Here is a 22270-nt window from a genome sequence, read left to right as displayed (position 1 = left end):
CCGGATCACCACGCGCCTCCCTCCTGATCCTCCTGCCTACACCTGGAGGGTCTGAACTGCCAGCGGGGGGACCCCACAGCCTGCGCCCCTGCTCCATCATCCCAGTGCGAGCACTGCACCGCTTGAGAACCCCACGGCCGCCCGATGCATGTTCCCCGGTGGTGCCTGACTCCGACATGGCGCCCATACTCGTCGGAGCGGGACGACGTCCAAAGGGCTCCCAGCAGCACCTCTAGAAGCCCCGGATCACCACGCGCCTCCCTCCTGCTCCTCCTGCTTACACCTGGAGGGTCTCAACTGCCAGCGGGGGGACCCCACAGCCTGCGCCCCTGCTTCATCATCCCAGTGCGAGCACTGCACCGCTTGAGAACCCGGGACCTGGTGGGCCAGCCCTTGGCCGCCCTACACCTGCTGTGTCCACGCATCCTCCCCTGGCGTGGGCCTGCTCAAGGGACCCCTCCCTGAAGAGTCTGCCTCTCCCTGCCCTCACTGACTCTCAGCGCCCCACCTGCTGTTGGCATGGGGAAACCGAAGGGCACACAGGCGACCGCCGTCCCGGAAACAGCCCCTGAGAATATGCCTCACACCCGGACCTGGTCGCAAACCCACGCGCCTCAAACGGACCCCACCTTATCGGCGAAGCTGGACCAGGTGCTGGCGGCCATAGAGATGTCCCGACTATCGATGGAGGAACGTTTGGGCACCCTCTAGACGGACATCAGCTTGGTCCGCGACGATCACCGCAAGCTGGCGGACAGACTGGCGGAGGGAGAGAAGATACTGACCGACCTACAACCCGCCATGAAGGCACAAGAGACAGATCTACAGGAGGTCCTACGCCGCGTGGAGGCCCTTGAGGAGCGCACAGTCGATTTGGAGGGGCGGTCGAGGCGCTGTAATATCCGCGTCCTGGGCCTCCCGGAGGGAATTGAGAACTCAGACCCCCTGAACTATATGGAGTCATGGACCAGATCTTTCACCCCCGAAGCGGACCGCTCGGCGTTCTCCTCCATTGAACGAGCCCACAGGGTCCCCGCCCGGGAGCCCAGACCAGGCTTCCCTCCCAGACCCATGCTGGCCAAGTTCCTACACTTCCGTGACCGCGACGCAGTGTTCCGAGCGGCAGGCCCCTTGCAGGTGGAGGACCAACATGTCATGGTGTTCCCGGACTATGCACGAGGAGTTCAGCAGCAGAGGTCCACATTTCTCGAGGTCAAGAGACGCCTCCGCGCAAACGATATCCAATACTCCTTGCTGTTCCCAGCCCGCCTCAAGGTCCTACACAAGGGCAGGGCCATCTTCTTCACCACCGCCGAGGGCGCGCAGGACTGGACGGAGCTCCACTGCCCACTACTACCCAAGGCGGGAACCCAACGAGACCAGAACAGTCGCTCACGGAGATCCAGGAGACGTGGTTCGAAGCACCCCCATACGAGCCCTTCCAAGAGCCACGGATCATCCCCTTCGAGACCGCCTGATTTAACGCAGATCATGCAAGAGCGACGAGATGCCCTGAGAGCGGTGACTGAACTACACTCGTCGCCCCTGGCTCCAGACTTGGAAGGCCAGCCACACCTCTTCACTCCGGAGAAAGACCGCGACAGTGATGGCACAATGTCGGGGAAAGGTCAGGCCTCCTCTCCCCTGGTCATCACGCAAAGAATGGACGCTATCCTGGATGAACGACCAAGCACCTCCGAGTGATATGGGACTGGATTGTATCCTCTTTATGTACACCTTACTTGCCGAATATGCTCTAACTCTACTTCAGCGTTTCCTCTGTAGGCTCAAGCGCGACATACATCACTTCTACGACAGCCCGATCTGCGCCCAGCCTCGCATACACGCGCGCTGCCACCCCCGCAGTTTCTTGTTGTATTCTTCCCCTAGTGGGACACCAGTTTGGATATGCCGCCCCCAGTGACGTATCCCCTGTATTGGGACTGTTTCCCGCCCCCTGTTACCGCAGTTTTCCCTCCTGTCAGTTCCTGTCCCTACCCCTCAACAGCAAGGCATACACGGGCATGCACACGGTTTACAGCCTCACATTTCCCCGGGCCTCCTCGGTGCTCTCAGCAGCTAACACAACCTCTGATTGATGGCAGTTCCACGATTGGACGTTAATGTCCTCACACTAAATATACGGGGCCTCCACACACCTAGTAAGCGCTATTCTGTCTACTCATACATCAAGCGCAAGACAGCTGGGGTTGCTCTCCTGCAGGAGACACACATTAACAGCACCGAACTGGGCAGACTGCAGGCTAAATGGCGCGGAACGTTCTATGCCACGACCTACTCGGCATTCGCACGCGGCGCTTTAATCTGGGTTAGGCCAGGCACCCCCTTCCAGGAACTTAAGCGGGTGGCAGACAAGGAGGGCAGATACGCTCTACTGGAGGGGCTGTTAGACGGCCAGAGGGTCCTCCTGGGCAGCATATACGCCCCTAACAATGAGCAAGAAAAGTTCTGGGATCACCTTACGGGAGTCCTGGCCCAATTCACTGCTGTTCCCTGGATCTTGGGGGGCGATTACAACTGCACGCTTGACCCTTCCCTGGACCGATCGCACCCCCCCCTCCGCGCTCCCCTGACCCCCGACAATCAGAGCTGCTCCGTGCTTAGGCCGCGCACTGGGCGCTCACTGATGCTTGGCGACACCTACATCCTCATACCCGCCTTTATTCGTTCCACTCTATCCCTCACAACCCCCGGGTCCGCCTTGACAGGTTTCTATGCTCAGCGCAGATCCTCCCTATGGTTGTCTCTGCGGACTACTTAGGGCGGGTCATCTCAGATCATGACGCTCACTTACTGCGACTCACCCGATGCCCCCCGCACCCACCGGTCCCTACCTAGCGACTTCCAAGGGAATGTTTGACTGATCAGGTGTTCCGGGATTCGCACACACGTAGCATACGGGACTACTTCACGCACAACACGAACACGGCTTCTTCGACACGGATAGAGTGGGACGCGTTCAAGGTGGTGGCACGGGGGGAATGCATTAAACAAATCACAGGGGTCCGGCGTACATTGGAACGGGCACTCACAACCACGGAACTGCGCTTAGCTACACTCACTAAACAAGTTGATCCCTCTGAGGAGCACGCTGCGCTCACGGCTGAAGCAAAGTCAGCCTACCAAGCTGCCTGTGCAGACCTTAGGAAATATAACTTTAGGGCCTATGCCTCCAGAGTCCATAGAGACAGGGACAAAACGGGTGCGATGCTCGCATGGCTGGCGCGACAGGACACCGAAACCAAAACGATCACGGACATCGTCACCCCGGAGGGCGAGCTCGTGCGTTCCCAGGCGGAGATCCTTCTGGCGTTCCAACGCTATTATACCGTGGGGTACGGCGCCCCGGACTCGCTCTCTACGTCGTCTGTCGCCCATTTCCTTGACCCGTTGCCACTACCCACGATCTAAGATGCCGACAAACTCGCGCTCGACGCCAAAATAGCGGCTTCAGAACTTACTCAGGCGCTGCGGACCCTATCTCGCAATAAAGCCCAGGGTCTCGACGGCTTCCCGCTAGAATACTATTCAACGTTTTCCCCTCTAGTGATCCCACGCCTGGCACAGATGTTCGCGACTGCCCTCGATCAGGGGGTGTTGCCTCGCTCCCTGCGGGAATCGGTCATCGTGCCCTTTCTGAAACCACACCGGGACCCACATCTCATGGGCTCTGTTAGAACCCGGGGTCTCTGGTTGGCAGAGGTAAGTACCTTAGACCAAGTAGGGACCCTTGCTTCCAGTCAGGGCGACGGAATAACCCTCTGAGATAACCCCTGCTCACCCTCTAGGTAGCATGGCGCGAGCAGTCTAGGCTGAACAGAGGCAATGTGGATAACATTTGCACTTAACACAACAATAATCCCCAATCCACCACAAACTGAGACCACACAGGTAAGTATATTTTATAAAAATATATAGCTTTATCTAGTTTCAGCATGTAAATGAAGCAGTTGCACGATAATCACTTCTTTAGACAACGTAGCATTTTATCTTACGGGTTGCACTTAATTCTTAATGGTTCTTGTAAATAGGCAGTTCTCAGATTCAAAAAAAAAAAAATAGTCTCTCGTCTCTCAGATCAGGAGTCTAAAAATAATGCCCCTGATTCCTAATCATTCCGCTCTCAAATCGATCATTAAAAGCAGTGCCAAAGCGAAGTTAGTTACAGCCAGCCTTCATAGGCACTTAGCCCCCCCCAAGCGCGACAAGCGCGCCTCACCCGGTATCCTGGGGACTTCTTTTCTGCTGGGTGGGGGCTTCCGCGTGCGCCGGAGGGACTCAGGCGCCTCGCACCCAGAAGCGCACACTCGCTCTTAGCCCCGGCCGGTCCCCTGGTGCTCTCCCGCCCGCTCTCGACAATCCAACGAGCGGCGGGGGATGCAGCACCTCGGGGGACGACAGGCCCGGGGCGGGGAACACACGCGGACTCACTCCCTTGGCGAGGACGGGTCAGCCAGCTGCTCCGGCGGTCGGCTCCTCACTGGGGGGTGGGGTGATCAGGTCGCGATTCCCTCGGCGGCTTCCAGGCTGCTCCACGCTGCGGCCAATCAGGTCGCGGCCCTCTGGTCGAGCCCCTTCAGTGCCCAGGAGTCAGCCAATGGCACAGCGGCTCCCGGGACAGGTTGGCAATGACGCTCCGCTACTTCGGCCAATCACGGCCCACCACTGCTGATGACGCTGCGCCGCACGGGCCAATCCCGTCGCGGCGTTAGTGAGGGGGCTCGGCTCCCTCCACCAATGGGAGCGCGGCGCCTTCGTTCTTTGGCGCTTCAGCTCCCCTTCGCCAGGAAATCCACGGAGGGTGTTTTCTGGCCCCGGGCCGCGTCGGTGATTTGGCGGCAAGGTTCCCTTGGGTCCTGGGATTGCTGCAGGACGTCTCTGTGGCCCCCCAATCAGCAGGGGGGGATCCTAGTTACAGAACCACACCACGGTCCCTCCTCGCCCCTGGAATCTGTGCCGATGAGCACAGCGAGCTCCAGACAGCTGGCAATTGGGACACACGGGTTGGGGCCGCTCCTCACACAATCTTTCCGCAGTTTGTGGCAAAGCTTCAGGAACCTTTAGCCCTGGGTTCCAAGCAGGAGGCCAGCTCTTCTCAGGCCCTTGGAGATTCAAGTTGCAGACACAGCACACAGCAAGGTCTTGGCAGTTTCAAGCAGGCAGGGTCACAGCACACAGCAAAGCCCCTTTCTCCTCCTCAGCTTCCAGTCAAACAGCAGAACAGGTCAGCCCTTAGAGCACACAGCAAGGCAGTCTTCCTTTAGTTCCCTAGCTGTCCTCCTTCCAGCAGAGGTTCCTTCTTGATTGTAGAATTTCAGAATCTAAACTTCTGTAGTCAGGGGTCCTTTCCTTATACCCCTCAATGTCTTTGAAGTCCTTTGAAGTCTTTGTGCATGGAGGCCCTTGGTCCAGTCTAAGCCAATTCTGGGGGTTGCAGAGCACTGAGGTGTCTCTGGTTTTCCTCTCCCTGTCAGCTTCAAGGCCAGAGGTGTCAGTTGACCATCAGGAGGGAGATAGCATGGGGGAGGTGGCCGGCACAGCCCAGTACTTATCAGGCCTTCCTTCCTCCCACCTCCCAGGCAGCAGATGTGCCCTTTCATCCCCGGGCTGGCTCCGACCCTCTCCTCCGGGGGCTCTGCAGCCCCCCTGTCACACCCAAGCATTCCACAAACCCAGGCACACAGAAAGGTTTAGACAAGAGAACAGCCACTTTCTAAAAGTGCTATTCTCCAACACAGGATTTAAAAACACCCTTCACTAAAAGATGTGTCATTAAATTCTGAGTTCAGGGATATCTTTCATTTATGTCCCATCTTGTTCCTAAGGGAAGATAGGCTGGCATCACATGGGCCCAGCCTCTCCATGTTACTCTATGGAGCAAGATAGCCTTACAGCAGTGAGCACATAAAATGGTTGCAGCCCACTACCAGAGCATGTGACCTGCACTAGTACATGCTCTACCGTAGCTATACACTGCACCCTGCCCAGGGGGGTACCTTGAGCTTTCCATAGGGGTGGCTGATGTGCACAGACAGGGAAGGGTTAGGCCCAGCCAGTGGAGACACTGGCCAGGGGGACAGGGCAGTCCACTGACTGCACACAGGCCCTGCGCTGGCAGGCCTGAGTCACTATTTTAAAGCTACTCATGTGGGTGGCGCAATCTGCGCTGCAGGCCCACTAGTAGCATCTGTCATCACCAGCCCTGGCACACACAGTGCACTTTACTAGGGACTTCGTGGTGATACAAATATGCCAATCAGGTATATTCAATCAATATCACAATTCACAGAGGGAGCACTTACACTCCGGCACTGATCAGCAGTGGCAGAGTGTCCAAAGCATCTAAATCAGCAAAAACGAAATCCAGCACAGCATCAAAACACGTGAGTCAGAGGCAAAAAGATGGGGGAAGAACCACGCCAAAAGGTGTCAGGTCTAACAGGCTCGTATCGCCCTACCACTTTACTGTCTGCAGACTGTAAACTCCTCGGGAAGGTATTGGCAGACAGATACGCCCAGGTCATACGCCCGCTAGTCCATCCGGACCAGTGCGGCTTCGTCCCGGGGAGAAACACCTCACAGAACATCCGCCGCGTCTTCCATGTTCAGGACCAGGTATGGGACAGATATCCCCGCTCCGCCTGCCTCATCCTGGACCTAGAGAAGGCTTTCGACACTCTCCAATGGCCATACCTCTTCTCGGTCCTCCACCGCCTCAATATCGGCCCAGTACTTATGGCGTACACGCGGCTCCTCTATACCGACCTGTCCACACGGGTCCGGATTGGGAAACACGTCTCGGCGGTGTTCGAGGTCCGGCGTGGCACGAGACAGGGGTGCCCCCTCTCGCCTCTCCTCTTCGCCCTTGCAGTCGAGCCGTTGGCGATCAGATTATGCCAAGGTGGTCTAGACTGGGGCATCCCACTCGCGGAAGTCACGCACAGCGTCTCCATGTACGCGGACGACCTCCTCATCTATGTCCGGGATATTACGGCCGACCTCACCCCCATATGGACCACGCTCACCGCATTCGCGGACGCCTCGGGCCTCCGAGTGAATTGGGATAAATCCACGGTATATCCCTTTCACCCGGAACTGCCACCCCGCGATACCTGGCTGGGGACGCAAAAGATCTCGTGGTCCACAGATGCCCCCCGATACCTAGGGGTCCGACTTTACCATTCTCCCGCTGACGTCTTCGAGGGCAATCACTGCAGGGCACTCGCGGGCCTCCGGCCGACGGTTGCTTTCTGGACCAGACTCCCACTGACCCCGATTGGGCGCATTGCCCTGGCCAAAATGGTAATGCTTCCCCGGCTCCTTTATCACTTAACCAACTTGCCGGTGGTCCCACCCAGGTCCTTCTTCCAGGACCTCAATTCCCTCCTAGGTACCCTAATTTGGGGATCGGGCCGGCACAGCGTAGCCTTGAAAACCCTTCAGCTTCCCACCAACCAGGGGGGCCTCGAAGCCCCATCCTTCGAGTCCTACTTTCTAGCGGCCGAGCTCCAATGGCTGTCGTGCTGGACGGCAGACCGATACACACAAGAGGCCACTACCTCAACAGGTAGGATTCCGACACCGGAGCTCACCCGTCTTCTCCTTCCGGGCACTAAACCGTGACGCACATATCCTCTACAGGTCTCAGTGGTGCGTCGATGCATGCTCCGGGTCCACCGGATGTCTCCCGGGACGACCTCGTATTCCCCGTTGCTCCCGCTGATCGGCTGGCCCAGGTCAGATTCATACTTCCCAGCCCCCATGCTCGCCGAGTGGACACTGTGCGGCATTACAGACATGGAATCGCTCTTTGAGGAGAGTCGGATTAAATCTTTCGATTGGCTCATCGCCGAATTCGATCTCCCCCCCGGTCAATTCCTCCGCTATCGCCAGCTCCTCGACTGTTTCCGTCCATACCACAACCTCCTGACGTGTGAACCAGACACGCATCCAGTTATACACACAATCCTGCACATGGGTACAGGGCGCCATTTGGTCACCTGGTTATATAAAGCGATACGGGAACTCTTGAATGCCCCCCTAATGTCCTTGCGCACCACCTGGGAGGAGGACATCGGGCGCCCGTTACACGACTCGGAGTGGATCAAGGCGCTTGAAGCCCCAAAATGTACATCTAGGAACGCCCGCTTTAAAAACATCCAATATTATATATTGCACAGGGCGTACCTGACGCCGGCGCAGCTGCAGAACTTCTACCCCACCACTCAATTCCTCTGCCCCAGATGCCACTCCCCAGATGCAGATTTCCGTCACATGTTCTGCAGCTGCCCAGATCTCCACCCCCTATGGCGGACAGTACACGACACACTGAAAGACCTCACGGGCCTCACAACCCTAGATACCTGGGAATCCAGCGCGTTGGGCATTTTCCACATTCCGAAACAGCTCCCGGCACACAAGCGCTTTGTATCCCTAGCGTTACTACTAGCGAAAAGATGTATAGCTATGCACTGGCGGTCATTAGAGGGCCCCCCCACAGCAGCATGGACAGGGGCGGTATGTAAAAGGGCAGTGGCGGAAGAAGACGCCCTGCGGGAGGAGGAAGCTAAAGGCGCCCGTAAACAGTCCATCTCTATGGAATGGGCCATGCTATTGCATCGTTTCCGACAGCTGATGCGCCCAGATGACCCGACCACGCCCACCCCTACAACCACATCCACCCCGGCAGACCCCCCCCCCACCCGCGCGAACCTACAGCCCCTGACTAACGACTAGTGCCGGCCGTTGGCGACACGCGGTCCCACACTTCTGCCCTGCTCCCGGGGCAACTGGCCCGATGCCCAATCTGACACAACACTCCCGCCCTCTAGTAATCCGGCTCACTGTGAGCATGAGCCTGTGACCCCTCTAACGCCCTACCCCCATCTCTTCTCGATATGCCCGTGTAAACACCCAGATGCTTCTTCCCCGAGTTCTGTCCCCCCAGTTACTTGGCAACAACACAGTACAGCCTCTGCAGACCCCCTCCACTGCTCCCCATGATGTTGATTCACATGTTTGCGCTCTTTTCCTTTCTCTTTGAATTTTTTTTTTTTATCCTACGTTTTCTTGCATATGTGATTGCTTACATGGTCTGTAATGCTATGATAACGAAATGCCAATAAAAATAAGTTTAAAAAAAAGTGTTAAATGCAATCTGTACTTAAAGATGTTCTGGTGAGGATAATGAACAAAGCAGTAATAAAAAGCATTATTCCCCTCAACAAATGTAGATAAAGAAAAATTACTAAGGAAATTAGGTTTTCCTACTTTCAGCGCAAAACTAATATAAACATAAATGAAACCCAACCTAAAATACAGCGATATTATAAATACATACATATTCAATGGGGTTATGGTTGCAAATACCTGGATTCTGTGTGATCATACTTAAAAGTGCAAAGTCCAAACTGGAACAACAAAAAGTCCATGGAATGCTGCAAAAACAAAGTGCTCAGTGAGACAAATCAGAACATTTTAAAAAGCTGGCAATCAAGACATCGCACAAGAAAACAAGCCATAAAAAGACACCATGTAGCAGTATTGTTTCTGCAACTTACATTTCATCATGTTAAGACACCAAATAGCTTTATAGACCAAACATTACAACACGTAAGTGTCAATAATATACATTGATTTGTGGGGTGAAGCAAGAGCACTAACAAATATCGCAAGTGAACGGGAACTGATCGGTTGGACAAAGAATGCTGTGGTGTAAGCGAGCTGTCCAGCCGCTCACTTTCCAGTGTGCTTGGTTTCAACTGTTATTCGTTAACCAACAAAAACTGCCATTCCCCATATCAAAGCAACGGCCTTCTTGAGTGCTCTTATAAAAGTTTAGCCAATTGAGTGCATCTTAAGCCCGTCCTGTACTTTCCCATCCAGCTCTTTATGTAGACTGAAATGTCTCACTAGGGATCAGCAACATTATCCCTATGCAAGAGTAGTCCCGAAGATGGTCTCATGTACTTAACACGCCAGAGGCCAAAATATCAACAAAGTTTACACTTTTCCTTTAAGATTAATCATTTGGAGACAGACTCTCTTAAACACATCTGTCTGTGGACCAGTCATTTAAGAGTGGATTGTCCTACATTTGTCTAATTTGGTTGTGGCCTCAAGCATACATTAATACATGACAAAAGTATGAACTTTGCTGGTTTTGTAAACCACATTGATTTGCTAGTTTATATGCCTATGTTGTTTCCTTCTTTGATGCTTTGTTTTGCATCTTTGATTAGTCGAATTGATTCTTTATATCTATTTTTAGACGACATCTAAATAACATTAGCAAATAATTGAATTATGAACCATGAGGACAATTGCAAGTATTTTTTTTTTTTAAACAGATTTTATTTGTCTGAAGGCACATATGATGCATAGGTCCGAACCCCGGAGACTGCTGCAAACGTTAGCAGAGCAAAAATATCATATGCAGACTTTTACATGAAACACTACCCCCCCCTCTCTCCCGCCCCTCCCCCCAGGCTGCGCTGCTGCTAAAATAGAGAAGAAACATTTGTACAAAAGACCTGCTGAGTCCAATCAAGACACTTCACAATATTACCAAATGTCCGGGTGTCAAGGCGACGGGAGGGCCGTTCTGTCAGGCGGAGTGTCCAAGTCCAACCCCCGGTAGTCGGCCCACCTCTTCCAGATTTTAAAGTGCTTGCCAGGGCATCCCCTGGCCAGAAATATGGGTTGCTCCAGCCCCATGCAGAAGTCCATGCCGTTCCTCCAGGCGGCCAAAGGTTGGGCTTGGGGCGGCTTCCAGGCTTTGGCAATGTCTCGTTTGGCTAAGGTAAGGCCCAGAAGCAACAAATGACGCTTATACCTATTGCCCCCAATGCCCTCCGTAACATGCATTAACGCATGTTTGGGGTCCCGAGGAAGCACCCAAGCCAACACCTCTGATAGGCACCGAAAAACCCCATCCCAGAACCTCTGCAGTGCTGAACAACCCCATGTAGTAAGCAGGAGCGTGCCCACCTTCAAGCCGCACCGAAGACAGTCCGGCGAGCCCACCATACCCGCCCACCATAGGCGCTGCCGTGTGAAATACGTGCGATGTAGATATTTAAATTGGATCAGGCGCAGGCGAGTGGAAATTGCAGCTGCCCGCGGGCTTGCCAGCGCTTCATTCCAGTCCTCCTCCTCTAAGTCCCCAACATCCTCCTCCCACGCAGTCTTAAGTTTAAGGAGATCGGAGGAGCAGTGGTGGACCAGTGTCTGATAGATTCGGGAGATTTTCTTGTCTGGCAACCCGCCCATGAACAGTTTGGCCTCTAACGGACTAAAGTCAGGGAGCAGCTCTAGAATAGTCAAGTAGGGCGTTAGAGCTTGTCGAAATTGAAGATATTTAAAAAACTGGGAGCGGGGCATCCCAAACTCGTCCTGCAAGTTCTGAAATGACTTCAGAAAATACCTATCGCATCCCATCCACGGAAGCCCAAAAGCGCGGTCAGGTGGGGCAGGCGACCATTATGCCATAGAGGGGTTTCCCGAGTGAGCACGTTCCACCATCCCATTCTACGCAGCGCTTGCCTCCAGATGTAAAACACCACTTGCGTGGCAGAGGGAAGGCAACGCCGAAGCGCCGCCGAGTACAGCAGCGTATGGACAGATGCCGAGCCCATGAGGAATCGTTCAACCGCATATGCAGGGTCGCCCCTGTCTCCGTACCACCAGTCATTCAAGACCAGCAGATATGCAGCCTGGTAATAAGAGCACGTCAGATGTGGCCAATCCCCCTGTATACGTAGAACAGAAACAGGTCCGCAAGGCCACGCGCGCAATCCCCCCCCTCCCACAAGAACCCACTCAGCGCCGAGTTGACTTGCTGGAACCAGCGCGGCGGAATCCGATATGGATGATTTTGTAGCTGATACACAATGAGAGGGAGCGCTACCATCTTAAAGATGGCCGATCTGCCATATATCGTCAACGGCATACGGGACCACACCTTTATATCCTTGCGCATACGATCCCACACAGGGGTAAGGTTGCGCTCCCGAGAAACCTCAGCCTCCTCTGACAGGTACACCCCCAAATATGCACCCCGCCCGACGCTATCTGGAGGCCAGACGCCCACTCCCCCACCTGTCCCCGCTCACCGAGTAACCACAGCGTTGACTTAGCCGGGTTCATATAGAGGCCGGAGGTTTCACCAAAAATTTGCAGAATGCGCAACAGCCGCGGCCCGAGCGATCTAGATCCGTGAGAAAACAATATGTCATCAGCGTATAGCGCTATTTTGTCAGCCAGGCCCGCAGACCACCGAAAGCCCTTAAGTTGGGCATCAATGCGTACCCACGCCGCGAGAGGCTCCATGGCGAGCGCTAATAGGTAGGGGGACAGGGGGCAACCCCGACGCGTCATCCCACCGAACCGAAAAGGATCGAGAGATTGCTCCCCCAACGCGCACGGAGGCCGTAAGATCGGTTTAAAGCAACCACACACCAAAAAGTGCGGGCCCAGATTAAGGCGTTGCAATAGGGCAAACAAATATATCCAGCTCAGGGAGTCAAAGGTGCGGTCCATATCAGCCAGAAATAGCGCAGCCTGCTCCCCCAGGCTCCTCCAAGCAGAGATCGTGCCGAATATTGTGGCGAGTAGCCCTCTGAGGCATGAAGCCTGCCTGATCCGGATGAACCAGATCCGCAATGTGAGGCTTAAGCCTATTGGCCAGAACCTTAGCTTCCGTATTAAGCAGCGATATCGGGCGATAGGACGCATGACTCTCCGGGGGGCCTGCCCGGCTTAAAACAAAAAAACACTACCTCCGCGTGTCGCCAATCCGGTGCGAGCACCCCCTCCCACTCGCGCGCCTTCTCCATCACCGGACGAAGCCGTGGACCCAACTGCACGTAAAACTGGTGAAAAAATTCGCAGGGGAAGCCATTAGGCCCCGGCGCCTTGCCGGGGTTAAGTTCACCCAGAGCCGTACCAATTTCGTCAGTCAGCGGCGTATCCAGCAAATCACGCACGTCGTCCGATACCGCACGCGGGGGAAGGTCATCAATGAATCGCTGGATCATATCAGCCGGCAAGCACTCCCGGGGCGCGTAGAGCTCCTCGTAGTATGCAGCGAAGCTATCTGCAATTGCCGGGGGTTCGAGTATAGGCTCCCCCCCCAGGGCCTACGATCTGGGGCAGCGGTTGGGCATGAAGTGTGCCCTGACACAAGCGGTGTAGCATTTTGCACGATTTGTCCCCCCCACTGGTACACCCGACTACGAGTGGCCAGCCAAGCCTGCCGCGCCTCATCCATCAGCACCGTGGCGTACTGTTGCTGGGCAAGGACCAACTGTCGCCTGGCGAGACCGCCATCCACTCCCAGACTTCTACGCTCTAAGTCCTCTAACGCCGCCTCGCGCTGCACCAACTCTTTCCACCGCTCCCTAAGAGCCGCCGCACACCAGGAGATGTCCACACCCCGCAGAGTGGGCTTTAAAGCCTCCCACAGGGTAGTCGGGGAAACCACGGAGCCTACATTGGACACCAGAAAATGATCCAACTCTATAGCCATGTGCTCCCTGTAGTCTTCCTGCATCAGATGCCACCCAGACATACGCCACCGAAACAGCTGCCTGGCCGGGCCTACACTAAATGTGAGGGCTACTGGTGAGTGATCAGACCAGGCTCTTAGCAGCATGTCCACCGACAGGAATCTATAGGCGAGCCCCCTTGGAACAAATATGTAATCGAGTCTGGAAAACGAGCCATGTACTGCAGAGATATATGTGTATTCTTTACGTGAGCCATGTCGATACTTCCATGCATCTGTCCAATCCAGGCCTGATGCCAGAGCATGTAGTTTGGTGGTGGAAACCCCCACCCCCTCTCCCCCATCAACCACCCCACTGCGCCACCTATCACTGCCCAGGTCCATAACGTCATTCCAGTCCCCTCCTACAATTGCACGAAAACATACCTTCCCTGCGTGTCAGTCCAGAGTCGATCATGCACATAGGAAACCCTACGATGAATTAGGATAGCAACCCCCCTAGATCCCGTCGTGAAGCCAGAGTGGTATACCTGTGTGAACCCAAATCGTTGGAGGCACAGTACCTTCGTGCCAAGCAGATGTGTTTCCTGAAGGAATAAGACGTCCACCGCCGCCCTCTTTGCATATTGGAGAACAGCTCCCCTCTTCACCTTATCCAACACCCCTCGCACATTCCAGCTCAATATTCGCAGGTAGCCAGGGCCTACCCGTCCCTCCCTTCCCACAGCAGACATAAGACTGTATTACTGTATAAGTTACTAGTGTCCTGTTGTCTCAGCACGTACAACGCATGGCCGACTCTTCAGTTCTCGCAGCCATTTGATCCATGCTCCCCATAGACGACTTTCTGTGTGCTCAGCGCCAAGATGCTCCCTCCGGAGCGAAAGTCAGCGCTTTACAAATGACAATAAATATCAAATATCAACATTTAGCAGCGTAACAAGCGCAAACAAACCCCTCAACCCCAACCACCAACCCTCCCCCTCCACCCCCCACCCTGCACCTCCCAACCATGGAAGCACCTGTCGCGGCCGGGCCGCAGCCCGGGCCCCAGCGGGGGACCCAGAACCACCCCCTCCAATGGATCCCCAAGTGACAACCCATAACAACGGGGTTCCCACTCCCTCCCACCCACTCCTACTGTGGCGGGCTCCCAGCCACAATACCTGAGCACCTGAGCGTCCATAATGTCCATCCACCCGGTTCCGGCCGAAAGTTCAACACTTCAGGACACTTCCTGTTGCTGCTGGTCCGGCGCCGGACACCCTTGGCGTAGCGCAGAGCCCGACCGCGAGCTGCGACCAGAATGCGATCCCCTGCGGAGGCGCCGCTGACTCCGGAGGCCCCCGCGGGCCACTCCACTCGATGAGGAGTCCGATTCCCCCCCCTGGGCCGTGGTGACACGAAGTTTCACTGTCTCATCTGTCCACTGGAAGACTTCCTAGGGGGAAATCAAAGAACAGTGTGCGGGACTTATAAACGACTCGCAGCCGCGCCGGGTACAACAGGGCATACTGGATGTTGAGGCCCCGAAGACGAGCCTTAGCCGCGAGGAAGGATTGGCGCTGCTGCTGTACCAGCCGCGTGTAATCTGGGAAGATAAGGATGGTGGAATTGTCATGTGTTAGAGAGTCCTGCACTCTAGCCTGCTGCAAGATGGTATCCCGGTCAGCATTGTCAGGAATTTAGCAACGATGGGCCGCAGGTACGTTCCAACAGGGCGCTTCCTCACCAGAGCCCAGTGGGCCCGCTCCACCACGAAGCAGCGAGAAAGAGCGTCCGGGGGGAGCCAGCTCTCAAGCCACCGGGCCAAAAAGCGCTCCGCGTTGTCGCCCTCCGGAAATCCCACGAAGCGTAGGTTGTTCCGCCGAGCACGCCCTTCTGCATTCTCGACCCTCATGGCGAGGCCCTTTTGAGTCTTTTCCATGGCTGCAACCTTCTTTTTGAGCACTGACAGATCATCTTCCACCGAGTCTCCGTGCCAGTGATCCTCTCCACCGCATTCTTCAGATCTTGACGGAGCAGCATAACGTCGGATCCTACGGCCCAAATCTTGGCGTCCAGCATGTCCCTTGACTGTGTTATGGCCGCCAGCAGTGCTGCATTGTCAGACACCGTGTTCTGCGGCCCCCCACCGCCTGCCGTCTGGCCCGCCTCCGTAAACTTATCCAGAGTCCTTTGTTTAGAATGACCGCCACCGGTGCGATCCCGAGTCATTGTGGCAGTACAGGATATAGTGGGTGATAGGGTTCCGCTCTCCGATGCCCGTCAGCACCGGCCAACCTGGGACTAGGGGGGCCAATAGGGTAGGCCACAGGCCAAATCTCTTCCTCCAGCAAGGGACCCTACTCCAGTCCGTGCACTGTGGTCTGTACCAACCGACGCACTCCCAAAAGCCTCCGGATTGCAGCCCTCGGCCCACTCCAGGACCAGATCGCACCCACAGCCGCACCAGTTCTGACCTCTCGGCACCCGCAAGGGCACGGCGAACTGTCCAGGGTGCAAGAAGATGGCCGCCGTCCCCCCAGGCCGCACAGGCAGCACTGTCCGCTCCCTCCGGGCGTCACCCCTGGCCCATAAAGTCAAGGGTCCCACCACTGAGCCGTGTAGGACTGTCCGCCACGCTCACCACAATCAGCCAGTTCCAGTAGGTGAGCCGCCGCAGACACCACCATCCGTCCGCGGCACTCAAGATGGCCGCTGCCCCTTCAGGGGCCAGCCAACCGCCAGCGCCCGCTCTCCTGGCGCCTCCCGGCCGGCCCAGCATAACTTTCAGGGAGCGCGGCCGTGCGCCGTGCACTCCCGGCAAGCACAGCCCCCCTCCGGCCAAGGAATGTGAAGGGGCGCCGCGCGGATCGGCAAGCCAGCACCCTGCTGCCAGCCCGAGATTCACGGCACCGGCCAGGTACAGAAATCGAGGCCCCAGCTCCAGCCTCCAGGGGGAGCACTAGGCCGCTCCCACGCCTCTGTTCGTCCACCAACGCTCCGATAGCCCCCGCGGATCCCAGGGGGCGCCGGCAGAAAGCGATGGGTCTCCGGCCGACAAAATTCAGCGCTCAGGGCAGGATATAAGGTAGGATATTTGCAGGGCTGGCTGGAGCAAGCCTAAAACACAGCAGTCATCGCTGCCGGACAATCCACGCCCCCCCCCCCCCCCCCCCCAATTGCAAGTATTTTTGATTTAGTACGCCAAACTGTTTTATTAATTTAACGTTTGTTTCCATGATGTTAAATATGGATTTAAGATGGGACAACAGGTCCCCATATTTTGAGTATGCATCCAACATACCTTTTTCAGCTTCTGGTACCTCTCTTCTGGTGTGTCCCAGCCATTTGTTAGTGCACTGACAGATGGTCCATCGCTGATCCCTAATTAAAAAACAAAACAGAAGACTATTGGTTAAACTTTGCCAAAGTGGACATCGCCGAGCTCAGATTTCTTTCTATGTATCCTGCACTTTACAATTCCTTCAAGCTGCCAAACATAGGGCCACTACGATGTGTCTCTCACCTATTTCCTTCTGGCAGATGAAATCTCATCCGGTATAAAAGTTGTGATAGACATCACACCTAGGGCACCTCTCATCGGTAAGGTTTCTTCAATATTGCTGGTGTACATATGTCTAGAGAAGAATGGTCTAGAACCTTTAGCATATTCAACACAAAAAAAGTTATTCATCTATTTGATGCTTTTGGTAATTATCCAGAGCACTCCCTCATGTGAAATTATAATTTTGGTTACACACCAGTATATTGCAACCAATCTTTAATCAATCATAATGAGTGAACACGGGTGTGCAACAACACATTAAAAACATAATCAGTAAACAAACTAACAGTCTGCTGTTTTCCAATCTGAGGTTCATTTGTACAAGGCAATCTATTTAGCTCCTGACCTCTGATCTCTAGCACACTAAAATAGACTCGTTGTTTCATTGATGGCAGCCTACTCAAATGACCCTTACTCCCCACTGAGAGACAGCTCATGTTTAGAAGGTACAAAAACCTTATTGACCACTGATCAACCAAAGCTCAATCTTATTTTCTCTAGCATCTCCCACAGCCCAGGCTTTCAACTCTATAGGAAGTAAAATTTACTAATCGTTCCTATATTCTGTCGCAAGTTTTAATGTACAGTGGCAGAAAATCTGCACTACATGCCAATCAACTATAATCAAGACATAAGTGAAATCCAATTAAATATTATTAATATTTCCACTGTACACAGTATGCATTTACTTGTGCTCATCCGATCCTCTCTCAGACCTTCATGCAGCTCATCATGAAGATTTTCCATATTTACACGAACGAAAAATAAATCAAACATACGTATGAACAAATACACAAACTAGTAAGTCTGTAAAATGAAGTTACAATCAATACCTGAAAATTCTCCATCAATGGCTAAGAAGTCTGCTTCTTCAATTGCAGCATACACTTTTGGTAAACTTTCCTTAAAATCTGGAAGAGGTAAGAAAACCTTTGAGTAAAATGAAAAATTAACATGACTGTTAACTAAGATCATCCTAACCAATAAATACGAGGCTGGAAGAACATAAAATTTTGGTTGGAGCATTCATTCACCAACTTCATGCAGTCGTGTCTGCCCATTATTCCACAAAGTGATGACAACAAGCATATGCACAAACTTAAACAGGACACAGCTTGCAGTCATTAGTACAGTCCCTTCAGTGGCATCCATGACGTAGGTATCCTTTCTAACACTGAGAACAAGTGCATGCTATACTCTTTTCAACACATGCAAGAAACTATTTTCATTGCATTGTAAACCGCTACTAGCTCAAAACACACCAATCACTGTATAATAGCACAGTTAAAACTGAAAGGTCCAAATGCGCTCATTAAACAAATAGGAGCCCAAAACTGTGTTGATATGTCACAAGGCACCCCCTTTCAGACATCCATATTTCTAACTGTCAGACCTGACACCTTGGCATGGGTCTCCCTTCCATTTTTGCTCTTGCCTCGTGTGTTTGTGCTGATGTTCGATGGTTTGGGGCACGGTGCCACTGCTGTCCAGTGCCACAGTGCAAGTGCTACCTACTGTAAATTAATGTATGGATTAGTGATTCCATGATTGGCTGGTTTGGTGTACCGGTCAGACCCTAGTACAGTGCACCAGGAGTGCCCAGGGATGGTAATCCAAATGCTGCTAGTGGGCGAGCAGCATTGATTGAAGCACCCACAGAAGCAGCCTGTAAAAGTGTGTCTAAGGCCTGCCATTGCAGAGCCTGTGTGCAGTCTAGTACTGCCATGCTGACTGGGCAAGTGCACCCATTTGCCAGTCCTTAAACCTTCCCTTTTCTTCATTTCAGACACCCCTATGATAGGCCCTGGGGCAGGGTACATTGTAAGTATAAGGTAGGACATGCCCTGGTGTGTGTGGCAAGTCCTAAGAGTGAATTACAGCCATTTCCGTTTTCAGTATTGCAAGGCTACCTGTTCTCCATACACCAGAATGGGTAGTTAGATTATTACATCTTATAATCCTAACTGACTCAGAGAACATGGTAGAAATTAGAGTTTAGTATGCCTTTAGTTAAGTTGATTTTACCACTGTGTTTGAAAATACCACTTTTATAAAGTAGGTATTTTCTTGTCTAACTATCCAAGCCTGCCTCTGCTAGGTTGTGTATTCCTTGTCTGGAGTTTGAGTGACAGGGGCTGGGGGGTTCCAGGAGACAGGGTGAGTCAGCCCAGTGGTGAATAGAGATCTGCATCAAGATGGGAGGGAGGAGTTGCACCTGAATAGGGCTGTGCCTTCCTCCACAATGCTGGCTCCACCTCCTGTGGTGCGTCTGATGTCTCTGCCCTGCACTGTTAAAGGAGAGAAGGAGTCATGTCAACATAGTGCTCCAGGGCTGTGCCTTCCCTCCACAATGCTGGCTCCACCTCCTGTGGGGTGTCTGATGTTTCTGCCCTGCACTGTGAAAGGAAAGAAGGAGTCATGTAAACAAAATGCTCCAGGACTGACCAGAATTGGTTTAGACTAGGCAAAGGCCTCTTTGCCTTCAGAGAACAAAGAGAAAAGTAGTATAAAAGAGGGGACCCAAACCTCAGAGAATTAGATCACTTTTGGACAAGAACAAGAAACCTTTGCTGAGGAGAGGAACCAGAAGAAACTGAGGAGAGAACCTTCCCTAATCTGAAGTGCTGCTTGGGGGATTGGCCTGCAGTGGTTGCCCGACTGCCAAATAAAGGAGAAAGGACTTTGTGTGCACTTTATTCAACTTGTGAAGGATCCCCAGGGCTTGAGAGAAGAGCTTGCCTCCTGCTGAAGTCTCACGGACAACAGACTTCAACCACCAGCTCCCCAAGAGTTCTTTGGAAGTGCCTGCTGCGATTTTGGGTCTTCTGAGGGACTGCGCGTCGCAAGGAGCTGGAAGCGTCTCGCAACAAGGAAGAAGCGTGTCGCTGTCGCAGCTGCTGCATCCTGGTTGTCGCAGCTGTAGCTGTCACATTGCACCGCATCAAGAGAAGCGTCTCTTAACAAAGAAGAAGCTAGTCGCCGTCGCATATTGGATGTCGCCGCTGTAGCGGTCCATTGCACCACATCAAGAGAAGCTGCAGCGGTCCATTGCACCACATCAAGAGAAGTGTCTCCGAACGAAGAAGCATGTCACAGCCGCTGCATCGTGGATGCCGCCGCTGTAGCTGTCGCATTGCACTGCATCAAGAGAAGCGCCTCGTAACGAAGAAGAAGCCAGTCGCCGTCGCAGCGGCTGCCGTCGCATCGTGGATGACGCCGCTGTAGCTGTCACATTGCACGGCATCAAGAGAAGCGCCTCGCATCCACAGAGAAGCATGCCGCTGTCGTCGCATCATGGAACAAGGGTGTGGCCACTGCAGTTGTCGCATCGAGCGGAAACATCTTGCATCGTCGGAGAAGAGTGTAGCAGCTGTCGTCCCATCACGGAACAAGGGTGCCACCGCTGCAGCATCGAGTCAAGACTTCTCGCAACATCGGAGAAGCGTGCCGCATCAAGACGAAAACTACGTCTATTTCTTTGCACCAAAATGTCATCGCATCGCTGCGTTGCTCGCCGCACCGCCCCGGAAACGCAGTAAGGAATCAACGCATCACCATCTTTGCAACGCTTTTGTTGCACTGCGTGTCGCATCTTAAGGTACATTGACTCAAAGTGTCGCATTTTAAGATCTAAAGAGAACTAAGCTAATTCTACTATTGTGGATTTTTGTCGTTTGTGGTCTTGTGTTAAATCTATATAAAGAATACTTATTTTTAAAATACAAATGTGTGGTGTCCACGTGTAGTGCTGTCACTGGATTACTGTTTGTGTTCACAAATGCTTTACACACTGCCTCTGAGATCAGCCTGTCTGCTCGTGCCAAGCTACCAAGGGGGTGAGCGGGGGTTATTTTAGGAGTGTACCCCCTTACCCTGACTAGAGGCATATGTCCCTATTTGTCACAAGTACCTACCTGTGCCAACTAGAGACCCCCAAGTCGAACACCAACCCTTAATTTTAGATTGAAACTTAAAAGCTTGGAACACAGAAAGATACCTATATATAGAAGTAAAGTATGCAAGAGAAAGCGGACAATTAAAAGGATTGCATATCATAATGCCCTTTGATATAAAACTAATTTCAATACATGGAACCACATGAGTTTTTGCCAAACAACCATAGGAGAAAAAACCCTAGGGTGAGTGACAGCTCAGCTAAATTGCGGGAGGTGGCAATAGCAAGCCTGCCTAAGTACACCTATTCAAAGGGACGACGTGGAAAAAAAAAATAATAATCAAGGCTAGGTCTGATTGTGCTTCACAGCAACATTTAAAATGTATGTGCATGTAACAATTTCTTCTAGGAAACCAATAGGTACGTGTCAGCTAATACTAGATACTTTTGAATCCTATGGTATGATAACATAAGTATAATAGGACATGCCAAAATGCAGAGTATTCATATTTATAAGAAACAATACAAATTACTCTGGTCTGTGCTTTTATCTCAGTGCCAATTTGTTACGATTAAATAATTAATGGCGCATATCCATCACTGGTTAGAATTCATGAATGTATTTGCTGCCTGAAAGTCTCCAAATCTAGCTGTTCTACAATGGACTATACCACTTTCTACAGAACATTGCCAGAAAGTTTTAAATTATCCCATATAGCAAAGACTGAGTATGACAACTTGGCAAAGGGTATATTCTTTTGAATGAGACCAGAAATGAAGATTGAAACGCCCACCAATAACGACTTGTTTGGTCAATATTTCTTTTATTATTTTTATTGAAAAACAAGCACAGAACACTTGGTTGCCCACATGAATTATTATTGCACATTTTTTTACCCTTGTGTTGCGCATCATACTTTCTCCTCCCATTGTATTTCCTAGTTTCATTGTTTGAACTGTACTTGATCCCCATTTGACTTTTGTTTTTAGGTCTCGCCTGGCGCTGCAGCGCATATGTGCTGCAGCGCACATGTGCTGCTTGCTCTGCCAGGGCTTCTTGGAATCGATACGACTTCAGAACAGGACTTGAAGCCCCGCCCCTCTTTTCCATTGGCTCACATCATCCTTTATGTTAAACGCAGGCGCGTGATTGGAAATCAAGCTTTTTTGTTACCGCCCTGTCCACTTTTAGGACGGCTCATCTAGGCAGGCTGACGCCATCTTTGTTTGGCATGACGTGGGACGGTTCGTTTTTATTGCAAACGCTGACTCGTGATTGGAATTCGCTTTTATTTGC

At 52.8% G+C, this 22270-nt stretch overlaps 1 protein-coding gene across 2 annotated transcripts in view; it reads right to left on the bottom strand.

Annotated features, from left to right (window-relative positions):
• PARN (poly(A)-specific ribonuclease) overlaps nt 1-22270 on the bottom strand; it is a 637089-nt gene that overhangs the window by 569837 nt on the left and 44982 nt on the right. For both annotated transcript variants that reach the window (XM_078663093.1, XM_078663092.1), the window contains exons 2-4: nt 17912-17989; nt 16818-16897; nt 9391-9458 (exon numbers count right to left, since the gene is read on the bottom strand). In XM_078663093.1, coding sequence (XP_078519219.1) covers nt 9391-9458; nt 16818-16897; nt 17912-17989 — 226 coding nt within the window. The remainder of the gene's footprint in view (nt 1-9390; nt 9459-16817; nt 16898-17911; nt 17990-22270) is intronic.

This window comes from Lissotriton helveticus, chromosome 10, assembly GCF_964261635.1.
Source record: "Lissotriton helveticus chromosome 10, aLisHel1.1, whole genome shotgun sequence".
In the NCBI taxonomy this organism is placed as follows: Eukaryota; Metazoa; Chordata; class Amphibia; order Caudata; family Salamandridae; genus Lissotriton; species Lissotriton helveticus.
Note: the sequence above shows the minus strand (reverse complement) of the source record. Positions and strands in the feature narration are given on the sequence as shown.